The sequence below is a fragment of the Ostrea edulis genome, chromosome 2 (assembly GCF_947568905.1).
Source record: "Ostrea edulis chromosome 2, xbOstEdul1.1, whole genome shotgun sequence".
NCBI classification, from domain to species: Eukaryota; Metazoa; Mollusca; class Bivalvia; order Ostreida; family Ostreidae; genus Ostrea; species Ostrea edulis.
Window position 1 is genome coordinate 41476038 of NC_079165.1, and position 20861 is coordinate 41496898.

A 20861-nucleotide genomic window follows, 5' to 3' on the forward strand; every position below is an offset into this window, starting at 1 on the left:
TAAATAGATAAACATTTTATTTTTATTATCACACAAACACGGACATAAAATCATGCACACAATAACAATGAATTTTACATCATTATGAAACTTTATCTCTTTGTGTCTTCAAAATGTCTGCAACGTTTTTGGCTATATCTTTGTAGATGATTGACTGTAAAAAAAAACCCCAAAACAACAATGATTGAGATTATATTAAATATCCTTTGTACACAGATTAGAATAGAGAATTTAGACTAAAACAGTTGTCCTACACGTAGTGGAACTACCCCCCACCCCCCAGTACAGGGCATAACCAACGCTGGATATCATTGAAAAACTATATGTGCACACCACATTCTTTCTAAATAACCTATCCTGCAGCCTTGTATATTTATAATCCACAGTGCACCTTGCAAAATCATTGTTCACACAAATATATTGTAATGGCAATTGTCCCTTGATTTGTTTCAGATATTTCTCATCAAAAGGTACTTTTGGGTTAATTTTATGAAGCAACATCAACACTAAAATGCATTAAAACTACACATGTAGCAAAGGACGTGTTTTATTAATAAATTGCCTGCAATAAGCTGGGAAAAGACCTAAATACTAAATCCTTAACCAGATTCACTGAACATAAAATATAGGTTTGATGCAGCTTCTGGACCATGAGTTGGAAGAAGCTTTCCAAGATACATGTCTGTCATATTTGGTTTGTATTCCACTTGTCATAATATGAGATCAGAGTCAAACACGGATCTTAATCTCGTGTCTACAGACACATGGACATAGTGCCTGATGATTTTAGTACATTGTACATGTACAACTGACCCCAAACCCATATAAAAAGTGTGTGTGTATAAATTAGATTCACAAAAATCCCCTTAAAATCGGAGAAGAACATGTATCTGATAACAATGATGATTTGCCTTTTTACACAGCTTAATCACAAAATAGTTTACATTACAAAATAGTTTACATTAACATGTTCATCTTCACAAGTCAAGGGTTATTGATTTGTTACCTAGCACTAACCCTTAACATCAGTCCCTATATAAAAGTTGGGCTCATTAGACCATTATGCAATCCACTATAAATAAAACATCCAATGAAATCACTGCATCTTGTTATGGTGTACATGGTTACAAATGACGTGATCTCATACAACACACGCAATTGAAATAGCCATAACTGTAGGCATCAATACACGTGTTTTTATTTGAATCTCTCTCTTCGTGTTGTTATGAATAGAACCGCATTTTCATTGGTTCCCACTTCTGTGAAACCAATCAGAACGAGTCCAACTTTTTGATAGTCACTGATGTCAAGGGTTAGTGCTAGGTAACGAATCAATAATCCTTGACTTGTGAAAATGTAACATGTTTCAAACAAAACAAAATTAAATAGGTCTCCTAGTTTTTGCTACAATTCCTACCTCTGGACTGCTGGGATCTGTAATCAGTACAGGTTTTCCAGAATCACAGCCCTCTCTTATATGTCTGTTCAAAGGAATGTCTCCTGTTTAAAAACAAACAACAGTTAAACAACTCTCTCAATTCATTTGATTTCAAATGAATTTTCAAAAAGACTCCACCTATTTCATAATCTTTCCTGGACCTTAGTACATGTACAACATTGATGATTCACCAACAGAACAGAAAGTTATCTAGAGAAAAACTTGAGTATAAATCAATGCTATTTACCAAGAATATCCAGATTCATGGCCTTGGCTATTTTGCCTATTCCATCCTTCCCAAAGATGTGTTCCTGATGACCACACTTAGGGCAAGTGTAAATACTCATGTTCTGGACGAGGCCCATGACGGGAACGTCCACTTTACGGAACATTTCTGCACCCTTCCTGGCGTCCAACAAAGCAATGTCCTGTGGAGTTGACACAATTACTGCACCTAAGAGTATAATAGAAAAATTCAGATTGGGTACGCCACAAGGTGGTGAGATTTGTAAAAATTTATTTCACAGTAAGTAAAGGGAATTTTTTGGGGGGACTATCAGAATCACCTATTAGGACCTGGGTTTATTTTGTGAATGAAAGGATCATTTTTCCAACAAACCCCCCCCCCCCCCCCCCCCCCACCACAAACCCTGCAAGATGGAAAATACATGTATTTTGAGAGAAAATTACCATGTACAGTTGCATCACAAATAATAAGGATACATGTATTTGCATAACAGACTATATCTGGTATGAACCTCATAAAAATGTGAAAACTGAAGTGAAACCTTTCAGATTTATTTAAAAATATATTTTTTAAATTAATCCTTTTTTGACAAATTAACAGTTCTGCATCATTAAAGAAATCTTGTAATTGATAGTCAGCTGTCCATTAACTTTCTTAGACTGAAAACATAAATTTAAGTGCAATGTGCTTGTTTAAACACTTAAAAGTTTAATGTCTTATGTTTATCCTGCTGATGATACACTACAGTATGCAGATAAAATACACATTTATAGCTCATATCTATACATTACAGTTAGAAGCATTATTTTGACAGTGTCATTGTAATACATGTTTCTACATGCTTGTCAGTCTACAAGTTGGAATAGCCATTGATGGTACATTCCAATGTAACTGGTGAGGTCAGCATTGAGACGTCAATGTTTATACATGTATAGTTTATAGTTTGTTATCATGAATTTACGAAAGCTGATTAGGATCAATTAAAAAAAAAACAAAAAATATTTTTAAAGGCATAATCATGCAAATCAAAGGTGTTATAACACAAATGAAGGGCGTAATAATGCAAAATAAATAATATAATATTCAACGTACACTGTTTATATATTTTTTATTTGTATTATTACGCCTTCCTCTCACGTTTTAACACATTTTGAATCTGCGTCAATACGCCTTTGTATCACATTAATATGCCTTTAATTTGCATAAATATGCCTTTCTCTTGTGTTATTAAGCCTTTAATTCATGGTATTACGCTTTTCTTTCACGTTATTACGCCTTTCTTTCTCATCATTTTGCCTTTCATTCACATTATTACGCTTTTATTTCACGTTATTACGCCTTTCTTTCTCATCATTTTGCCTTTCATTCACATTATTACGCTTTTATTTCACGTTACTACACCTTTCTTTTGCACCATAATGCTTTTGTTATGCATTATTACACCTTTAAATTTCTTTTTTTCTTTTTTAAGTGATCAGCTTTTGTATGAATTGTTTCCAAGTAAACCACAACTTATATTTAGGGTTTTTCACAGCAAAATCATGTTGCTATGTAATTATTACCTTAGTTTGAAAAACACAGAGCAACTTTGAGAACAAAATCAATATTTCTACCAATGACATCACATATATATCTGAAAGATTATACATGTGTAGTAACATCATGCATCTTGTTCACAATGTCGCTCTATAGTTTGGAAAAGAAAACTCAATGAAATTGTGCATTTTTTGTTAGAATTTCAAATATCCAAACAATGTTAAATGACATTATATCTCTTATATCATTACCAACAATTTTCTAATAATAGCACATAAGAAATTGTGCACACACCCTTCTTCAAAATAAAGTCATTCTAAAGGGTCAAATTGGTACACATTGTTTTATAGGTCTTTGAGTTCCAAATGTTGTGTGAAATTGACAAACCCTGTATATTATACATGCACTGTTAGGAAGGGCTGAAATCTTACCATTGATGGGGATATTCTGTGATATTGACAGCTGTGTGTCCCCGGTTCCTGGAGGCATATCTATTACAAGATAGTCCAAGGGACCCCAAGCCACCTGTTACATGGAAATGAAATACTGTACACTATATTGTTCTCGTGTAAATTTTGTGATAGTACATGTAACACACAATAGATCTATTTGTAAATTCTTAGAAACAGAGAATCAAAGGAATCAAAAATATTCTCAAAATTGATTACATTTATCAAGGTTCTTTCCATGTTTGAAGTCAGCAAAATACAAATTATTCATGTAATTTTTACAAGAATAAAGAAGGGAAGACACAATACGTACTTGCCTAAGTAATCTTTGTATGGCAGACATCACCATTAACCCTCTCCATACTATGGGGGCATTCTCCTCCACAAGAAATCCCATAGACATGCTAGAAAAAGTAACTGTTTTTGTACAATTCAGCAATTTATATTTCATAAGTCTTTAAAAATTAAAATCATAGATATTAATAATAAATCAAAAAACATTATTATGTATACCTACCATTTTATCCCATAATTTTGTAGTGGTACCATTAAATTTTCTGCAATAAAATATAGAAAAAAAATTACCTTTAAATATTCAATATATACATGTACTTGCAAAGTTTTGGTTCAGTGTCAGGTGAAAGAAACCACATTTTCAAACAAGAGGCTCACATTAAGCATGTTAAGTATTCACAGCTATTGATTCAAGAACGAAATCTTTTTTGAAACATTTTAGCCAAGATGCAACACCTTGAAAAGGACTGAACCAATCAGGAGCCAGCTAACAATCATTCTCCCAACATCAGGGGTCCCTAGCCCACTCGGGTCCATCCCACAGACATAAGTAGACTCAGAACACCTAACTTTGTGAGGATGGCTAACAACTGACCTATAGTGGGTATGTTGGAATATACTTTAAAAGTAAAATGGATCATGTCTAATAAAAACATGCTCTTTGAGATAAATTCTGTGTTGGATGAGACAGAATGTTTGGATAGCACAGCATAAAGATCAAGGAAAAAGATACACGTACATGAATAGGGAATTGAAATAGAGTTGTAATTCACAGTGGAATGGAATATACAGTTGTTGGATTAGACAAGTTCGACTGTAACAACATTTCTGCAGGTCCATGAGGATTTTCAAACGCAACAGCAGAAAATTTGATAAAATGTAGGCATGCCAATTATTGTTCTTTTTTATACCCATCATGACTTGCATTTTAATTGACTAGTATGTAATCTGAGGAAATCGAGACCATCTACGGTTGAAAATATAGCAGAATCTAACTATAACAGTGATATACCTAGATTATAGTAGAATTTACGTTCCCCCCAACCTGATTAGGGTGATTGAAAAACAGACCATGTTGGATTCATATTGTCAATATACTGAACATTATTCACAAGCCTATGTTTGGTCCACAGCTTAGCAAACGTTGATTGGCAAAAATTAGTATCCTTTCTCAAATTTACTGTGAAACAAGTGCAGATACACAAACTGAATTTTCAGACATGATCCATGAGAATGACATTGACTACTGTATAAATGAATGAGTGAATCAACAGAGTAAATTCCTATTGTATGTAGGAATTTACTAGATATTTAAGTCAAATGATATGAAAATACAGAGAGGTATACTATAATCATTAAAAACTATTACTGATTCATTGCATGTTATTAAAAAAAATTAATCACCCTATGACCTATATGTAGCTCTTCTTGAGAAATTACATACAATTTCTTATTAACTAAATACACAGACACCTGATGCAGATGCATTGATGGACAAACTCACTTTCTCTTTAACTTGTATAAAATGTATTATCTAAGGATTGAAAGTAATACATGTGTCTACACAATCTGACTAAAGTACAGACCTATATTATTATATATAATACAAGAGGTACTGTGAGCAATGCTCACTAAGAATACCCCCCGCTTACCCCAATCTCCCAAAGGGTGTTGGTAATAAGTAAAACTTCAGTATTATGATCCAAAAGGTATCTAGGAACACAGCATCTCCATGCGATGAAAAAAGCCATTAAAGAATTTAAATGGAAACCATATTGCTACTTCGATGTCCAGTGCGCGTGACCTTTGACCTTTTGACCCCAAAATTGATAGGGAACATCTTCATCCCATGGGTAGTCCATATGTATGATATGGTGACTGTAGGTGGAAAGGATAACGCTTTAGTGCTCGGAAACCATATTGCTACTTCGATGTCCAGTGCACTTGAACTTTGACCTTTTGACCCCCAAATCGATAGGGAACATCTTCATCCCATGGGTAGTCCATATGTATGATATGGTGACTGTAGGTGGAAAGGATAACGCTTTAGAGCCCGGAAACCATATTGCTACTTTGATGTCCAGTGCGCTTGACCTTTGACCTTTTGACCCCAAAATCGATAGGGAACATCTTCATCCCATGGGTAGTCCATATGTATGATATGGTGAATGTAGGTGGAAAGGATAACGCTTTAGAGCCCGGAAACCATATTGCTACTTCGATGTCCAGTGCGCTTGACCTTTGACCTTTTGACCCTAAAATCGATAGGGAACATCTTCATCCCATGGGTAGTCCATATGTATGATATGGTGACTGTAGGTGGAAAGGATAACGCTTTAGAGCCCGGAAACCATATTGCTACTTCGATGTCCAGTGCACTTGACCTTTGACCTTTTGACCCCAAAATCGATAGGGAACATCTTCATCCCATGGGTAGTCCATATATATGATATGGTGACAGTAGGTGGAAAGGATAATGCTTTAGAGCCCGGAAACCATTGCGTCTACAGACGGACGGACGGACACACAGATGGACAACCCGATTCCAGTATACCCCCCCCACAACTTGTTGCGGGGGGTATAAATATAGGTCTGTACTTTAGTCATAATATAGGTCTGTACTTTAGTCAGATTGTGTGTCTACACATTTCATATGATGAAAAGTAAGTTGGAGCAATTTAATATGCATTTCAAACTGCTGTAACAAAATGGAAATAGAGGAGCCAAACCTATTGTGACTTTATTCCCAAGATTTCACATCAATTACTGTATACAATATAAAAAATGTTGTTAAAAGTAATTTGCACCAGTGAAATTGTGTTATAAATCTAAAATTAAATCACATGTCAATAATACAAGTAGCAGTAGTTCACCTACGTTTATTTAATTCTGGTTCTGCATTGAGATTCATCATGGTTGGCAGTGAGGGCCCAAACACATCAGCATCAAGTAACCCAACTCGACTGGACTGGCAATAGAAAAGTGCTATAGTACTACAAAGATATATGGATCAAATAACACTGCACTGTCTGGTAGTAAAGAAGTAACAAAAAGAATCAGACTATTTGTAACTTAGGAATTTTACTTGAACATTGAAGACAAATGAAAGCATGATTAGGAAGACGGGTGCCTTTATTCCTGTTTAAATACTTAACTCAGAGCTAATTACGATTTTATGTCAATACCAAATTGTGGTAAAATGATTGGAAGAGACAAGATGAAATCTTACCTCATCATTTGCAGCCAGTCCAAGAGCAAGATTCACTGGAAAATTATTATGAATAATTCAGAACTACTATAAAATGTGTAAATTCTTAGCTCTATAACAGCCATTTATTTTTTAAACTAAAATATTGACCAGCAAACTAAAGAAAACAGGAGAACTCAAGTCTACACGGTCTGTAATGTTGGTTTCCTATTCCTGTTAGTAAGCTGTTACATTTGGTGATGTAGACCAGACCCCAGAACAAACAAGTAAAAATGCCTGCTAGAGGATTCTGGCTCTAGAGTATGAAGACAGTCAAGGAATACTAGTACGTAGTTTACACAGATTTAATCATTTCTCTTAGTAAAGCACTTGTCTGGAGATTCAAGGGATCCGGGTTCAAATCTTAGTCTGGTACACTGCATTTTTTCCCCTTCTTGTTACAACTTAATGCAAGTGACCTGTAACTTTTTAATTAAATGAACTCAAACTGAAGAGTTCTGATAATTTTATCTGTGCAAGTCAAGGGTTTCCAGTCCCCTCAGCTCCCCACAAACAGGAGCAGAGTGGACCAAAAACCCTTAGCTTGAAGATGGAAAATTGTTTGAAATGGTGTACAATATATAATGGCTGTGTTTGTGCCAAAAGTCACTTTAAAACATAATGAAATACCCTTTACAAAACTGATTAATTTAGATTACAGGCAATTCTTGTCCACAGGACCTCAATAAAACTTTGGGAGTTCTGGGTTTTAGAGAGCACGGAAATCAGCACTTTGATTAACTGATTTTAATTTTTACACTAAGCTGATGCAACTGTTTACATTGTGTGAGGGTGGAACTGGTAAAATTTATAATTTTGTTTTCATCAAGTAATATACATGTACTGAATTCTAAATATTATTTCATCTGAAATATGAATAAAGAAAATGTGTTTATTTATTATTTATTTGTTGCAGCAATGAATACATCTCATAATTAGTATGACACCTTACAGTTATCATCTAACTTTTAGGTTTATTGATAATTGCAACCAATCATTTAACAAACCACATCAGGATACCCAATGAAGAGTCATTGCTGATTTAGCCCTACTGTGTTTTCATAACAATGGTGCTACCAGTAGGTCAGTCATAGGTGACTGATTGCCTGTATAAGCAATCAGTACTTTGAGGTTTAAATGATTATCTATAAACTAGACTTCAGTTTTATTTTGAGAAATCGAAGAGTTTGAGAAAACGAGAGTAAGTCAGAAAATAGGTTTTTTTTCATAAGGATAAAAATCTGAACCATCAGATTACTTTGAGAGATTAAAAACTTCGAGAAATCGGAAGTTGAGTCCTCAAAAATCATATGCATTCAAAAAGCTCAGGTTCAGGTTTGTAAATAGAATGAATAGACAAACAATCATATTTTATATAATTATTATCAAGTCAAATATATTTTCTTTCATAGTTTAGTAAGCATACCTGCAGTTGTTGATTTTCCAACTCCACCTTTTCCGGAAGCAACAACAATGACCTTTTCAACACCTGCAATTGGAATTTTTTTGGGCAGCCCCTTCGCCATTTTCTGTTGTTGTCCATTTGCACTTCTTGAAAAAGTCTACAGTGCAAAGAACGATTTTGTAAATATTTCTATACGACTTATGATATATTAATCATAATATTAATTGAGTGTAATTTCGTTAGACCTATATCACCTCACGACACTAGTAGTAGCAGCACCAGCTTTTGTGCCTGCCATTCTACATGCGACCCCTTCTCAAGCAAGAATACGCGTACTGCCTCTATCAATGATGTGTTGTCAAGATCAACAGTTCTGGTGGCCCAATAAACGAAAAATGCGACAAGAAATGTCTGTTGCAGGAATTTTGGTCATATCAATAAAATTAATAATAATTTCAAATCAAATCAAATGATTTAAATAAATCAATTGATATATTTTTTTATTCTAATATTTCTAAACGATGGATTCAGTTGACAGATTTTACCCTAGCCACTCAAAAGTAAATAACATTTGTCTTGATTTAGGTCATGCCTACTTTTGCAGTAGCTGTACGGTCACAAAATGGGTCTTGAAATTTGAGGTCAGGTTCTGCCTGGTAATGGCCACCATCATCTGGTTGATTATTCTGCCACTGAGCGAGCGAAAGTAAAAAATTTAAAAATAAAACTGTATGTTTCAAAATTTTTGTTTGGACACCTGCTTTCAGGTGTTTTGAGAGACACAATTCCTGGTGGTAATGTGTTCCACTCCCTGGTGGTACATGGAAAAAAATGAGAATTTTTGATAGGAAGTATTGTTTGATAGAAGTTGGAAGGCAAAATGGTGAGGATGCCTGGTCTAAGATGGTATAAGTCTATTGCTCTTGTTGGTGACATTGTCCACAAATTCAAGAAGTTGATCTCAGACTCACAGGAGTGTCTGCTTCGACAGCCATGTTGAAGCGGATACAGGATGTTGCTGTTATCAGTATGTTTCCTAATGTGGCTTGTGACAACATGTAAAGGTAAGCAACATAGGGCGATAGTTCTCTGCTTACATAACGAGTACAGCATGATCACTACACATACAAAACAATAAATAGCATTATAGTTCAATAACGTGCTGTATATTATATCAGTACAGGATTACTAGGCTTATACCAACGAACCTAAAAATAACTAAAGTCAGCAGAGAGAATTACCTGTACTAGCCTAACTAGGCCTACAAGCTACAGTACACATACCATTGAACTCGGAACATATAAAACAAAACTCTGATTCAATGCTCCATATCACTTTCTGAAAACATCTGATTAAATAATTTCATGAAATCTATAACAATTTGCTTACAAGTTGGTATGCATTCCCAAAAACTCTTTCTCCAAACTTTCGAAAAGTTTTGTTTACTTTCATTTTCCCTGTATCAAATAATTGATCATTCGTTCTTAGTTAATTCGGAAAGATTAAAAAACATGAATTTGATATATTCTAAAATAAAATGATTGTTCTCATAAAATTTTGAAGATATGATATATTTTTTAAAATGAATGAATATATTCATTTCGCACAAAATTACGCGTTTGTTTCATTTTTGGAAAATTCTTAAAGAAGCAATCATTGGTCAAATTGTCTAGTAATTGCAGACCGGATATTTTTTATTTGAAACCGAAAGTCGCATGTAGAAAGGAAACAAACTGCCTCTTCTTGAATTTATCAAGTGTAAACAGTAATGTGTGACACGCTAGAAGGTGAAATACAGATGAAATATAAGGCAATGTTCATAGATGACACTATAGCTATCAAAGACGACAATTTAGCAACTCTCGATATTCCGTCTGAGCAGGAATTTGAGGAAACGACAAACGATATCGACTCTGGTGCTACAGGATTGAAGACATTGCCGGTATCTATCAAGTGAACTCCAGCATAATATTTTGATTTAGCTTTGTTGATTGATAAAGTTTTTTTTAGCTTTATCAAGATATGTCATGTAGCTTTATTTAGCCATTTCTTTTTTAAAGAATTTGCAATTTCTTAAATGTCATACGTGTGTATAAAGAAGGAGTGTCAATTCAACTCTTGGGAAATGAGAGAGAGAGAGATGCAATAAATAATGTAATATGCAAATATGATTGAATTTTAAACAACATCAAGTTCTAACTATTTCTTTTTTGTTATATTAATGATTAAAATAATGACAGTCAGTTTTCGTGGTGGAGAGATTGAGGTTCATTGTTCAATTGTCTTTTTATCCCATAGAACCCCAAGAATACCCTATGAAATCCCAGATATATCCCAAAGAACTCAATAAAATAAATGTTATTCGATTTAGATTTATAGAGGTGTTGTTCACAAGGTTGGAGGAAGGTGTTCACCCCCAATCCTCCTTTTTTTTGCAGGGGTGGATCTAGGAATGGCAGTTAGTGGGGCGCAACTTCATATAAGACACAGGGTCTGGGTGCTGCCTTGAGGCCCCCAGTTTTAAATTGTCTTTGTCGTGCGAATAACTGGTGCAATTAGCACGACCGTCGTGCGGATAGCCTCGGTCATAAATAAATGTGTAACAGGAAGGGAAAAAAATGCAACGGACCAGACCAGGATTCCAACCCGGGCCCCCTGAATCTCAAGTCTAATGTTCTACCAAATGAGCTATCTGGCCACCGGCGATCGAACCTGGCTGACTGCTATATTCCTCCCTCCTTAAATATCTTCACACTTGAAGACATCAACCCAGGATCTTAATCCCCTGGCAGGCATTTTCACCTGTCAATACCAGGGGCTGGTCTAACAAGAAAGGAGAAAATGCAATGGACCAGACCGTGATCCGAACCCGGGCCCCCTGAATCTCTAGTTAGGTGCTCTACCAACTGAGCTCTCTGGCCACCAGCGATCGAACCAGGCTGACCGCTACAAATGCAAAGATGTCGCATTTTGAAAAGTTACAAAATAATTGCTGTCTTCAACCAATAAGAAATTTCATGTATTTTGAATAGAAAATATTTTTTTGTCTTCAAATATCTTTTCAGAGTTTGCAGTCATAGGATTTTTTGTTTGTTTTGGTTTGACTCTTGATAGTATGGTAGATAGTTATAGTTTATCACCCACTAATGGGATTACAATATTATAACATAATTATATGCACTAGTATGTAATATATACATCTGTATACTTGTATAGTTCATTATTATACATGTATTATTGAATAATCATGAGCATTCCCAATGCTAAAAAGCAGGCATTCTTCCCAATTTTTTGCTTTGAAATTTCCAAACAATGAAAATAAATCAAGCAGGGTAGCCTAATTGTTCATAAATCTCCTTTACAGGCCCACAAATTTCAATTTCTGCTTCAAAATTGTTAAGTAAACCTAATTTTTTGGCCTCTGCTTATTTGAATGAGTCAAGCTTTGACCAAATTGAAAGTCAGAAGGAGTCCAATTATACCTTAATGCACTTTTGATTGGTTTTCTCTCTTCTTCTTTGTATGAAACATTTTTCCCAATTTCAAGCAAATGTGACTATTTTTCCAAATTGGAAAGGCCCAGGCATTTCAAATCAAGACCTTAAAAAAACACCTGCAGGTATAATTTCATAGAATCTAGTAGCAATTTAAGTTTTGATATTATAAATTATTCAATCATATATGAATAAAACTGTTACTGACATTTTCTTGGACAATACAATGCTTTAGCTTCCCTAGAAGTACAATATTCACCACATTGTTCAGGCTCTGAGTGAATATTATACTTTTTGAGTATAGCTATAGTATTGTATTGACGAAGAAAATATCAATAATTGTATGATATACAGAACTGACCTTATTTTACTTCTTAACAGTGTTTATGCAAAGTTTTAAAGCTATTAATTTGACAATTCTCATGTCAGATCTGTTTCAGTAGTATGTAATCCATGCGGAAACCTAGGGTGGTGACTAGTTTCAGTATTGCGGAAACATTGCAGAAACCTTAGCTTTCAGCAAGTTTCTGCTGCGTAAATCACATGGAATCGGGGACAGCCTAGGTTTGCACACTCCGTAAACCCTTGTAAACTTGAAGTTTTCAAACTAAAATCTTGCACAAACCATTTGTTTTCTTCAGTTTCTGCACCATGGAAACCATGGTTTTTATGCACTGAGAATATTTAGCATTTATATAAGAAAAAGCATGTATTTAAATATATAAGATATGTATATCAGCACATGTAAATAAATACCAAATGGCATCTGAAACATTTTGTTGTATTTGTAAGCATTCACTTAAAATCATGATAATGTCACTAAAGTATTAATAACGTCACTTAATAACGTGAATAGAATGAAATGTCAATTGTATACAAAGTACAAGAAAGTGCAATATATACATGCATGCTCTTGACAGATGAGTTATGGGCATGGAAAACATTTTCTTAAAAAGAAAAAAAAACATGTTACAAAACTTTTAATAATCAAATTCCACACAGAAATAAAGAAAGCTGTATTCTTTACATTTAATAATCAGATCAATTTGTCACTTATATCTAGATGGTTGAAATTTATGTGATAGGTACTAGTCCATGCGAGAACCTCAAAGTGACTTTTTATATGGTTGAAATAAAATGTTCATTTATATCAAAATAGTTTGACATAGTTATTGTTATAGCTGTGCAACATATAATTTATCTTCTTAAAGTTATACACTATCTTACTGTGTGTTTTTATACACTATACAATTTACCTAGAACAAGAATGCACTTAATTGGGTAGTAAATTTTTATAATGGTACATTTATTAAATTACTGTTTATGGCCAATCTATGACCAAATTGTTACCTTACATCTGTTTGGCAAGGGGCTTTATTGAGCATTAACACTACTTGTCACAAATTTTTGCTAATGGAATTCACCAAGATAAAAACATATAAATTTAGGAAAATATTCTTTGTCCTTTAAATATTCTTCATCTATCTTGTTAGCTGAGTGAATTAAGGTGTTAGACTGGCAATCTGTATAATGTGTGTTTAAGTCCCTCAGGGGTTTTAATTTGTATATTTATCTGCTAAGGTGAGCTTTCCTGATGAAATTTAGTTCAGTGTCTGTCTATCGTCTGTCTGGCCTAACTTTTCATATTTCCATCTTCCTTACAAGGGTCACTGCAACATCCTTAATCCAACTAAACTTAATCCAAATATTTCTTAGTTGAAAAGAATTTACGATTGTTCAATATTGATAAGCATTCCCCTCCAAAGGGGAGATATTAAATGAAGAAACAGTGAAAACAGAGGTGGTGAAATTAAGAAATTAGAATTATTCTATAAGAATTTGACAAGTTGCATGAAAACTTCCTTATATACTAAAGATGCAAGTTTTTTTTTTAAAAATCAAGTTTTGTGTAGAAATATAGGAAAATCTTTTAAATTTTTTAGGAATAATTTTCTCAAAAACCACAAAGATACATTATGTCAACTTAATATGCAAGCTTCCTGTAGTAGTGTAGATTCAAGTTTATGTTAACTTAATATGCAAGCTTCCTGTAGTAGTGTAGATTCAAGTTTATATCAACTTAATATTCAAGTTTATGTCAGCTTAATATGCAAGTTTACTATAGTAGTGTAGATTTAAGTTTATTCACAATATGGCCCCTGGCAATAGACTAGCTGTATAGGGCCATGATTGATAATTATGAGAAATTAATATTTGGGTGAGTATTAATGTGGTTCATGGGCCTCATGCATATCTTTCATTGCTTTATAAGGGAAAATATTTAAATTTCCTAAACCATAATATCAGTTATTGTTTATATGTATTTACATTTCCAACTGTGATAACCCTTTGAAGCTCCAATTGTGTTAATTTTTCCATTTATACACAAGTGGATGTAAATTTCTCACTTGCATGCAAATGAATGACATCAGTGGGTGGAGACTATGGAAATTACATGTCACATAGAATACCATGTGTATTTCCATGTCTATTAGGCAGTATATTTTTGATATGTTGATTTTATATTTTCAGTTTTATTTCATACATAAATATAAGGACTCGCTGTATAGTTTATTGGGTATGTGAGGTGCATAGCATGTATATCCTGTAGATTTCATTAATAACAAGTTTGATATGTGAACATATACCATTCAACAAATTGTTTTATTGAGTGATCAAAGACACAACACCATTGTAGGATGCCGTGGTTGATTTTATCTTCCAACTCATCACAGAAAGATGAAGTGAAATATAGGTATTCGATGACAAGGCAACATTAACGATATGATATTTTGGAATACAGTTGTTATCATTCAGGAAAGATGTTAATTTGTTTCAGAGCGTACATGCATTGTTTTGATAAGTATTTTTTTCTGAATTCAGAGATCACAAAAGAAGAGATTAAAACATGAGTTAGCGATGCAAAGGAAAAGGGAATTGCGAAAGGAGAAAAGACAGCTGCAGAAACAGAGACTGCGAGAAGAATCAAACACTGAACAATTAAGTATGTATTGTACAAAACAATCAATAGGTGATATTATAACTGTATAAAAGAGGTTAACATATATCTCATGTTAAGATTGAAGAAAACATCCTTTTCATAATTCATAATTGTTTTTAAATATTGAATTTATTACTTTAGTATTTGATAATTTTTTAGTTATATTAATTCCAATGTTAAGAAAATTAAATGGAAGTAACATTTTTAAAATGTACAAGTTATCTTTTAGTGATTGACTTATTATTTACAATAACACATAATATGTTAAATTCATATGTAATACATGTACTTATATAACCATAACAGAACCTTATCAGCTATATAAATCAAACTGTCATCACCTGTCCTCCTTGTGTATTCACTGGACAAAATTCCTGTTTCTTGTATGCAATACATGTACCTGTTTCTTGTCTGCAATTTATGTACAATATGTAGGCTGTATATATACCAAACAGCTTAAAAAAGGAAAGTATGCAAAATTCCTGTTTCTTGTATGCAATTTATGTACAATATGTAGGCTGTATTTATACCAAACAGCTTAAAAAAGGAAAGTATGCAAAATTCCTGTTTCTTGTACGCATACATGTACAATATGTAGGCTGTATTTATACCAAACAGCTTAAAAAGGAAAGTACCGGTATGCAGAGTGGAACTCAATTTCTGTTTCATAAATTCATATGATAACATTTCTGAAAAATTCACACCTAATAATTATGATTTTTAAAAGTCGGACATACAAACAACAAGGAAGATTAGCTACATATACTAGCTATTTGTTGATGTAGGTGTTAGGGGGTCATTTCTGTAAAGTCTCTAACTGCATGGTCGAAAAGAATATTAGAGCTCCTATTTCATAGACTGCCTCTAATGTAATAAGAATTCTATCGTCTTTTTATGCTGCGTTGTTTTTGCTGAAATCTGCAGAGGAAAGTATACTGTTCAGCCATCAAAAAAGGAGCTAAGAGTAGAAATAAAGTCTAAACTGGGAACGGCTATGATGTGTGGTCAGAGAATTTGCATTGATTTGAGTATGGAGAACACGATGACCTTAAAGGTAAATTGTAATTATACATATCTGCCAACTGATGACCTTAAAGGTAAATTGTAATTATGCATACCTGCCAACTGATGACCTTAAAGGTAAATTGTAATTAGCTTGGCAATTTTCATTTTCATTTAAAATTCATTTACATTCACATTATAAAATTTGTGCATTAAATGATTGAAAATGAGATGTTACAAAATTATATATATTTGTAAAGTATGTTCACTGATTCTGTTTTATTTGGCCCCAGGCTTCTATAGGCAGGATCCCTATAATGATCAACCTGTGTGTTTGTGTATCTGAGTACAGTGTATTGACAGTTTTCTGGACTTGTTTTGGCAACCCCTGCAGCTATTGGATTGAATATTTATACATGAACTTATATCAATAGGTTACAGATCAAGTTTGAGATTGGGATTTCTTGACCTATTCTTGAACCTAGCAAATAAAAAGTATTATTAAGGCTAGAATAATCAAACCTGGTACACATGTTTCCTGTAGTGAGAATATTTCTATAGTATTTCTCAAGGCCAAAGTCTTACTTTTATTGGTAATCATTAAGGAAAATTACTACATCTGTACTAATAAGGCTAAGATCATCAAACTTGATGTACTTGTTCCCCATGGTGTCATTGCCCAATGCCAAGTGTATTTTGAAAAATAATCATTTTGCTTTTTAAGTTATACTTTATAAGAATGAGATCTCCAGTTTGATGTTTAGCAAAGCCATTGTAGAACTAACATTTTATTAACACCCGCTGGTATCAGAAAAAGCATCAAAAGAACACTTTCAGAGCCATTTTTAAGAACCTTATAGACAATGGTTTATTTGGATATTAATCCTTTCTTTGATTACTACTGCAGTACTGAATATATTACTTACTGAGCTCCTGAGCAATAGCCCATCAACAGCCCCCCCCCCCCCCCCCCCCCCCCCCCCCGTGTCCCCAATCCTGTGCAATCTTCATCCCCCTCCTGGTGTGGCCCATCTGTTTACTGTGTCAGCCTCCAGGTCCCTTCTCCAGGAGTTCTGGATTTTCCTCCTTTTCTTATCCCCAGAAGATTCCAAGACAGTGCCTGGCAAGAATTGTTGCTGAATAGTTTGTGCAGCATGTGTCCAATCCATCTTCTCCTGATCTTCACTTTTGATGGTGGTTGGTTGGTTCTCTGCCATAGTTGTGTGTTGCTGATGTATCTGGCCAGTGAATTTAGAGGATTTTCTGGAAACAGGTGTTGGTTAATGTCTGGATGTTTCGTATGGTTATTTTTGTTGTTCTTCAAGACCGATTAAATATTTGAGTTAAACGGGTGGATTTTGGTATGTGTTGTGATTTGTTGAGATTTCTGGATGTTTTTGAGGATTCCGTTCATGCTTTTCCAATATGTCTTTTTGCATCTGCATCTGTTCCTCCTTGTTGGTTGATAACACTACCCAGGAGAAGGTTTCTACTTCCTCTAAATCACTTGCGACAAGTTTCACAGGTTCTGAAGCGGATGTGTTGACTTTCAGTACTGTGGTCATCTGTAGGTCGTCTGCTTGTTAGGTTATGGATGCCAGTCTTGATGTCTTGTCTTGCATATATTGGGCATGTGTATTGTGCATTTTGAGTATTGTTTTCTTTTTCTTGTATTTCTATTGATGGGTGATATACATTCATTGCAAAGTGCATGTAAAAACAAGGGATGTCCTATCCTGAAACCAGAAAATATATTTCTTGTGCAGGATATTGCAGTTGAATTAATGTTACAATATTTTATATTTACAACAGGAAAAAAGCAAATTAGCACAACAGCTGTGCAGACTGTATGGAGTGAACTGGAGGACAGATGTGCCAGCTCACATTTACTTCACAGGGTTTGACAAAAAGGGTGATCTATATCAAGAATGTGTCAGAAAAATTGATGGCTTTGAAAAATTTCAGTTATTACTGGTACTGTTTCAGGTATTACTGGTACTGTTTCGTGAAGTAAATTTGATACTTTACAGTTACATGTTTATACTCTAAACAAGAATGTGGAATTATGATGCATTTGCTTTATGACTTTATTATGACTGTCATAAACTCATAATAATTGCATTTATGCAAATGAACACAGTATGATATGTACATGTACATTTATTATATACCCATCAATGTTTCGTTTTTTGATACTGTGGATTTCACAGAGTGTGATCCGGTTTTCTGGATCACCACACTGTGGTTTTCTGATTCCGTATCAGTATCCTCCGAAACTGATGACATCACAATGCATCAACACAACGTTTTTTGTGTGGAAAACATTGACTGACTCGCAAACAAAACTGCATGCATAAAACATAATTTCACTGCATATCTGTGTTTTTGATAATTTGGAATACATTTATTATCTTATAAATGTGGATTCCGATTTAAAATGCATAAGGGCCAGGGTATATAATAAATTTATCATTACTACAGTAACTTGATCCAAAGAGTTGGATCACATCGCGTTGACAGGTGCGTATCATCAGATCAAACTGAACGCTTCGCGTCTCGTGTGATCTGATGATCCGCGCCTGTCAATGTGACATGATCCTACTCTTCGGATCAAGTTGCTGTAGTAATAGTATATATGTACTATCAAATGTGAAATCTGACTTATACAATAAAACACAGTTACAACGAAAAGCTTACAATGAATGCATGTTTACAGAGAACTTCTTCAGAGATTTTCATTCCTGTAGTTTTAAAATATATCATGAACTTATTGGGTATAATGAATTTAATTTATAAACTATAAAAATTGTTCATCCCCAGCACTTCACCATTTGATAGTACGTTTTACAGTATATGGTGTGATGTTAGATGTATATACCTCAAAATAACAAAAGTACACTGCATTTGAAAATATCATCAAATTAAGATACTATGTTATTATTCACAGGAATAATACCCTTATTATATGATTTATCAGACCAAAAGCAAGCTGGGAATGCCTCAATTGATATGATTGGTCATTACATATTTTGGTTGTCCAATGAAAACTTGTGTTTCTAATCACTTTCGACTAGATCATGCACCAGACGTTCACAAGGCCAGGCACTTTAGGAGTAAATATATGGAAAGATTTTAAATCCTTCAATCATATAGTAAAACAATTACATGTATTGCCATTTTGAGCTCAATACGATGATTTATCTAAATAAGAAGTTAATTAAAAAATCCCAACCTCAAAAATTTCAATAATTGTATAATATACCCCTTAGTCTATATGAAGTTTCATTTTGAAGTATTGGTTCATGTAACATCGCATCTGTGAACTAAAATGTTAACACACTCTTAAAAAAAACTCAGATAAACAAGGATTAGGACAAATACATGTATATAGTAGATGCAATAAGTATTCCTGTGTAATGAATATTCCCTTCGAGTGGGACATAAAAGATATAACGAGCATTTGCTCTGAGTGGGGCTTACAAAATGTAACGAGCATTCCCTCCAAGTGGGACATAAAATATGTAACGAGCACTCCCTGTGAGTGGGACATAAAATATGTAACGAGCATTACCTCTGAGTGGGACATAAAATATGTAACGAGCATTCCCTCCAAGTGGGACATAAAATATGTAATGAGCATTACCTCTTAGTGGGACATAAAATATGTAACGAGCATTCCCTCTGAATGGGACATAAAATATGTAACGAGCATTCCCTCCAAGTGGGACATAAAATATGTAACGTTCATTACCTCTGAATGGGACATAAAATATGTAACGAGCATTACCTCTGAGTGGGACATAAAATATGTAACGAGCATTCCCTCCAAGTGGGACATAAAATATGTAACGTTCATTACCTCTGAATGGGACATAAAATATGTAACGAGCATTACCTCTGAGTGGGACATAAAATATGTAACGAGCATTCCCTCCAAGTGGGACATAAAATATGTAACGTTCATTACCTCTGAATGGGACATAAAATATGTAACGAGCATTACCTCTGAGTGGGACATAAAATATGTAATGAGCATTCCCTCCGAGTGGGACTTGAAAGAAGTCACAAAAATTCCCTTGGAGTGGGACATAGAAGTAACGAGCATTCGCTCTGAGTGGGGTTTAAATGATAATGTCATTGAGCATTTACCCCAAGTGGGATTTAAAAAGATGTGAGTGGGACTTAAAAAAATATAACATGCAATTACTTCAAGTGGAACATTCAAACACACTACCACTTCAATCCTCGCTAGGGTGATATATTGTAGAACTGATCTTTAGCTTTTCGATGTAGCTGAAGTTGCATTTCACAAGCCTGCACATCTCCATGCAGCATTCAATCACTGCTTTTGTTTACTTGTGGTGCGCAGATTTCTGTTCTTCCCACCTGCTGTCCTTAACTTCTCCACTAAAAACTCAAAAAAATCCACATTGTTCTCTCAAGTGTTTATGTCTGTCATGGAATGTCTGTAGAAAATTGCTGCAGTGACTCACAGCATTTGTCTCGAGGAGGAGCAGAGGCAGCACTAGCCTGTTCTACTAAAATCCCTAGAAGTCATTTAGCTTTTAATAGCTTTAATATTATAAGGAATGTAATTTGGTCATTGGCAACATCTGTGAATATATTTGATGTATCAATGCGGCATTATTGATGGCTAATAGGCAAAATTGTATTAGTTTCATGCACTTAAAATTCCCTACTTTGACACTGATTTTCAGTATTAGTAAAGAACAATATAAACCTGTACT

General features: G+C 34.2%; 2 protein-coding genes across 2 annotated transcripts in view; one reads left to right on the top strand and one right to left on the bottom strand.

Annotated features, from left to right (window-relative positions):
• On the bottom strand, positions 1 to 10086 carry LOC125678482 (iron-sulfur protein NUBPL-like). The gene is made up of 10 exons (XM_048916965.2): positions 10006 to 10086; positions 8638 to 8773; positions 7194 to 7228; positions 6842 to 6932; positions 4188 to 4227; positions 3984 to 4074; positions 3653 to 3746; positions 1686 to 1892; positions 1418 to 1500; positions 1 to 154 (listed from the first exon to the last, which is right to left on the bottom strand). Exons 1-10 carry the CDS (start codon positions 10066 to 10068, stop codon positions 83 to 85), a joined length of 912 nt encoding a protein of 303 aa, XP_048772922.1. The 5' UTR covers positions 10069 to 10086; the 3' UTR covers positions 1 to 82.
• The window catches only part of LOC125678483 (tRNA methyltransferase 10 homolog B-like), a 22376-nt gene continuing 11595 nt past the window's right edge, over positions 10081 to 20861 (top strand). Inside the window, exons 1-4 of the mRNA XM_048916969.2 lie at positions 10081 to 10558; positions 14994 to 15114; positions 16038 to 16165; positions 17926 to 18099. Of these exons, the coding sequence (XP_048772926.1) occupies positions 10385 to 10558; positions 14994 to 15114; positions 16038 to 16165; positions 17926 to 18099 (597 nt within the window). The 5' untranslated portion in view covers positions 10081 to 10384. The remainder of the gene's footprint in view (positions 10559 to 14993; positions 15115 to 16037; positions 16166 to 17925; positions 18100 to 20861) is intronic.

Excerpts from the sequence above, each read along its gene's own strand:
- LOC125678482 (XM_048916965.2), bottom strand. The coding sequence starts at position 10,068 with ATGAAAGTAAACAAAACTTTTCGAAAGTTTGGAGAAAGAGTTTTTGGG. Across the intron at positions 6,933-7,193 it reads GACTGGCTGCAAATGATGAG|TCCAGTCGAGTTGGGTTACT; the intron begins GTAAGATTTCAT and ends TTCTATTGCCAG. Across the intron at positions 155-1,417 it reads CAGATCCCAGCAGTCCAGAG|TCAATCATCTACAAAGATAT; the intron begins GTAGGAATTGTA and ends TTTTTTTTACAG.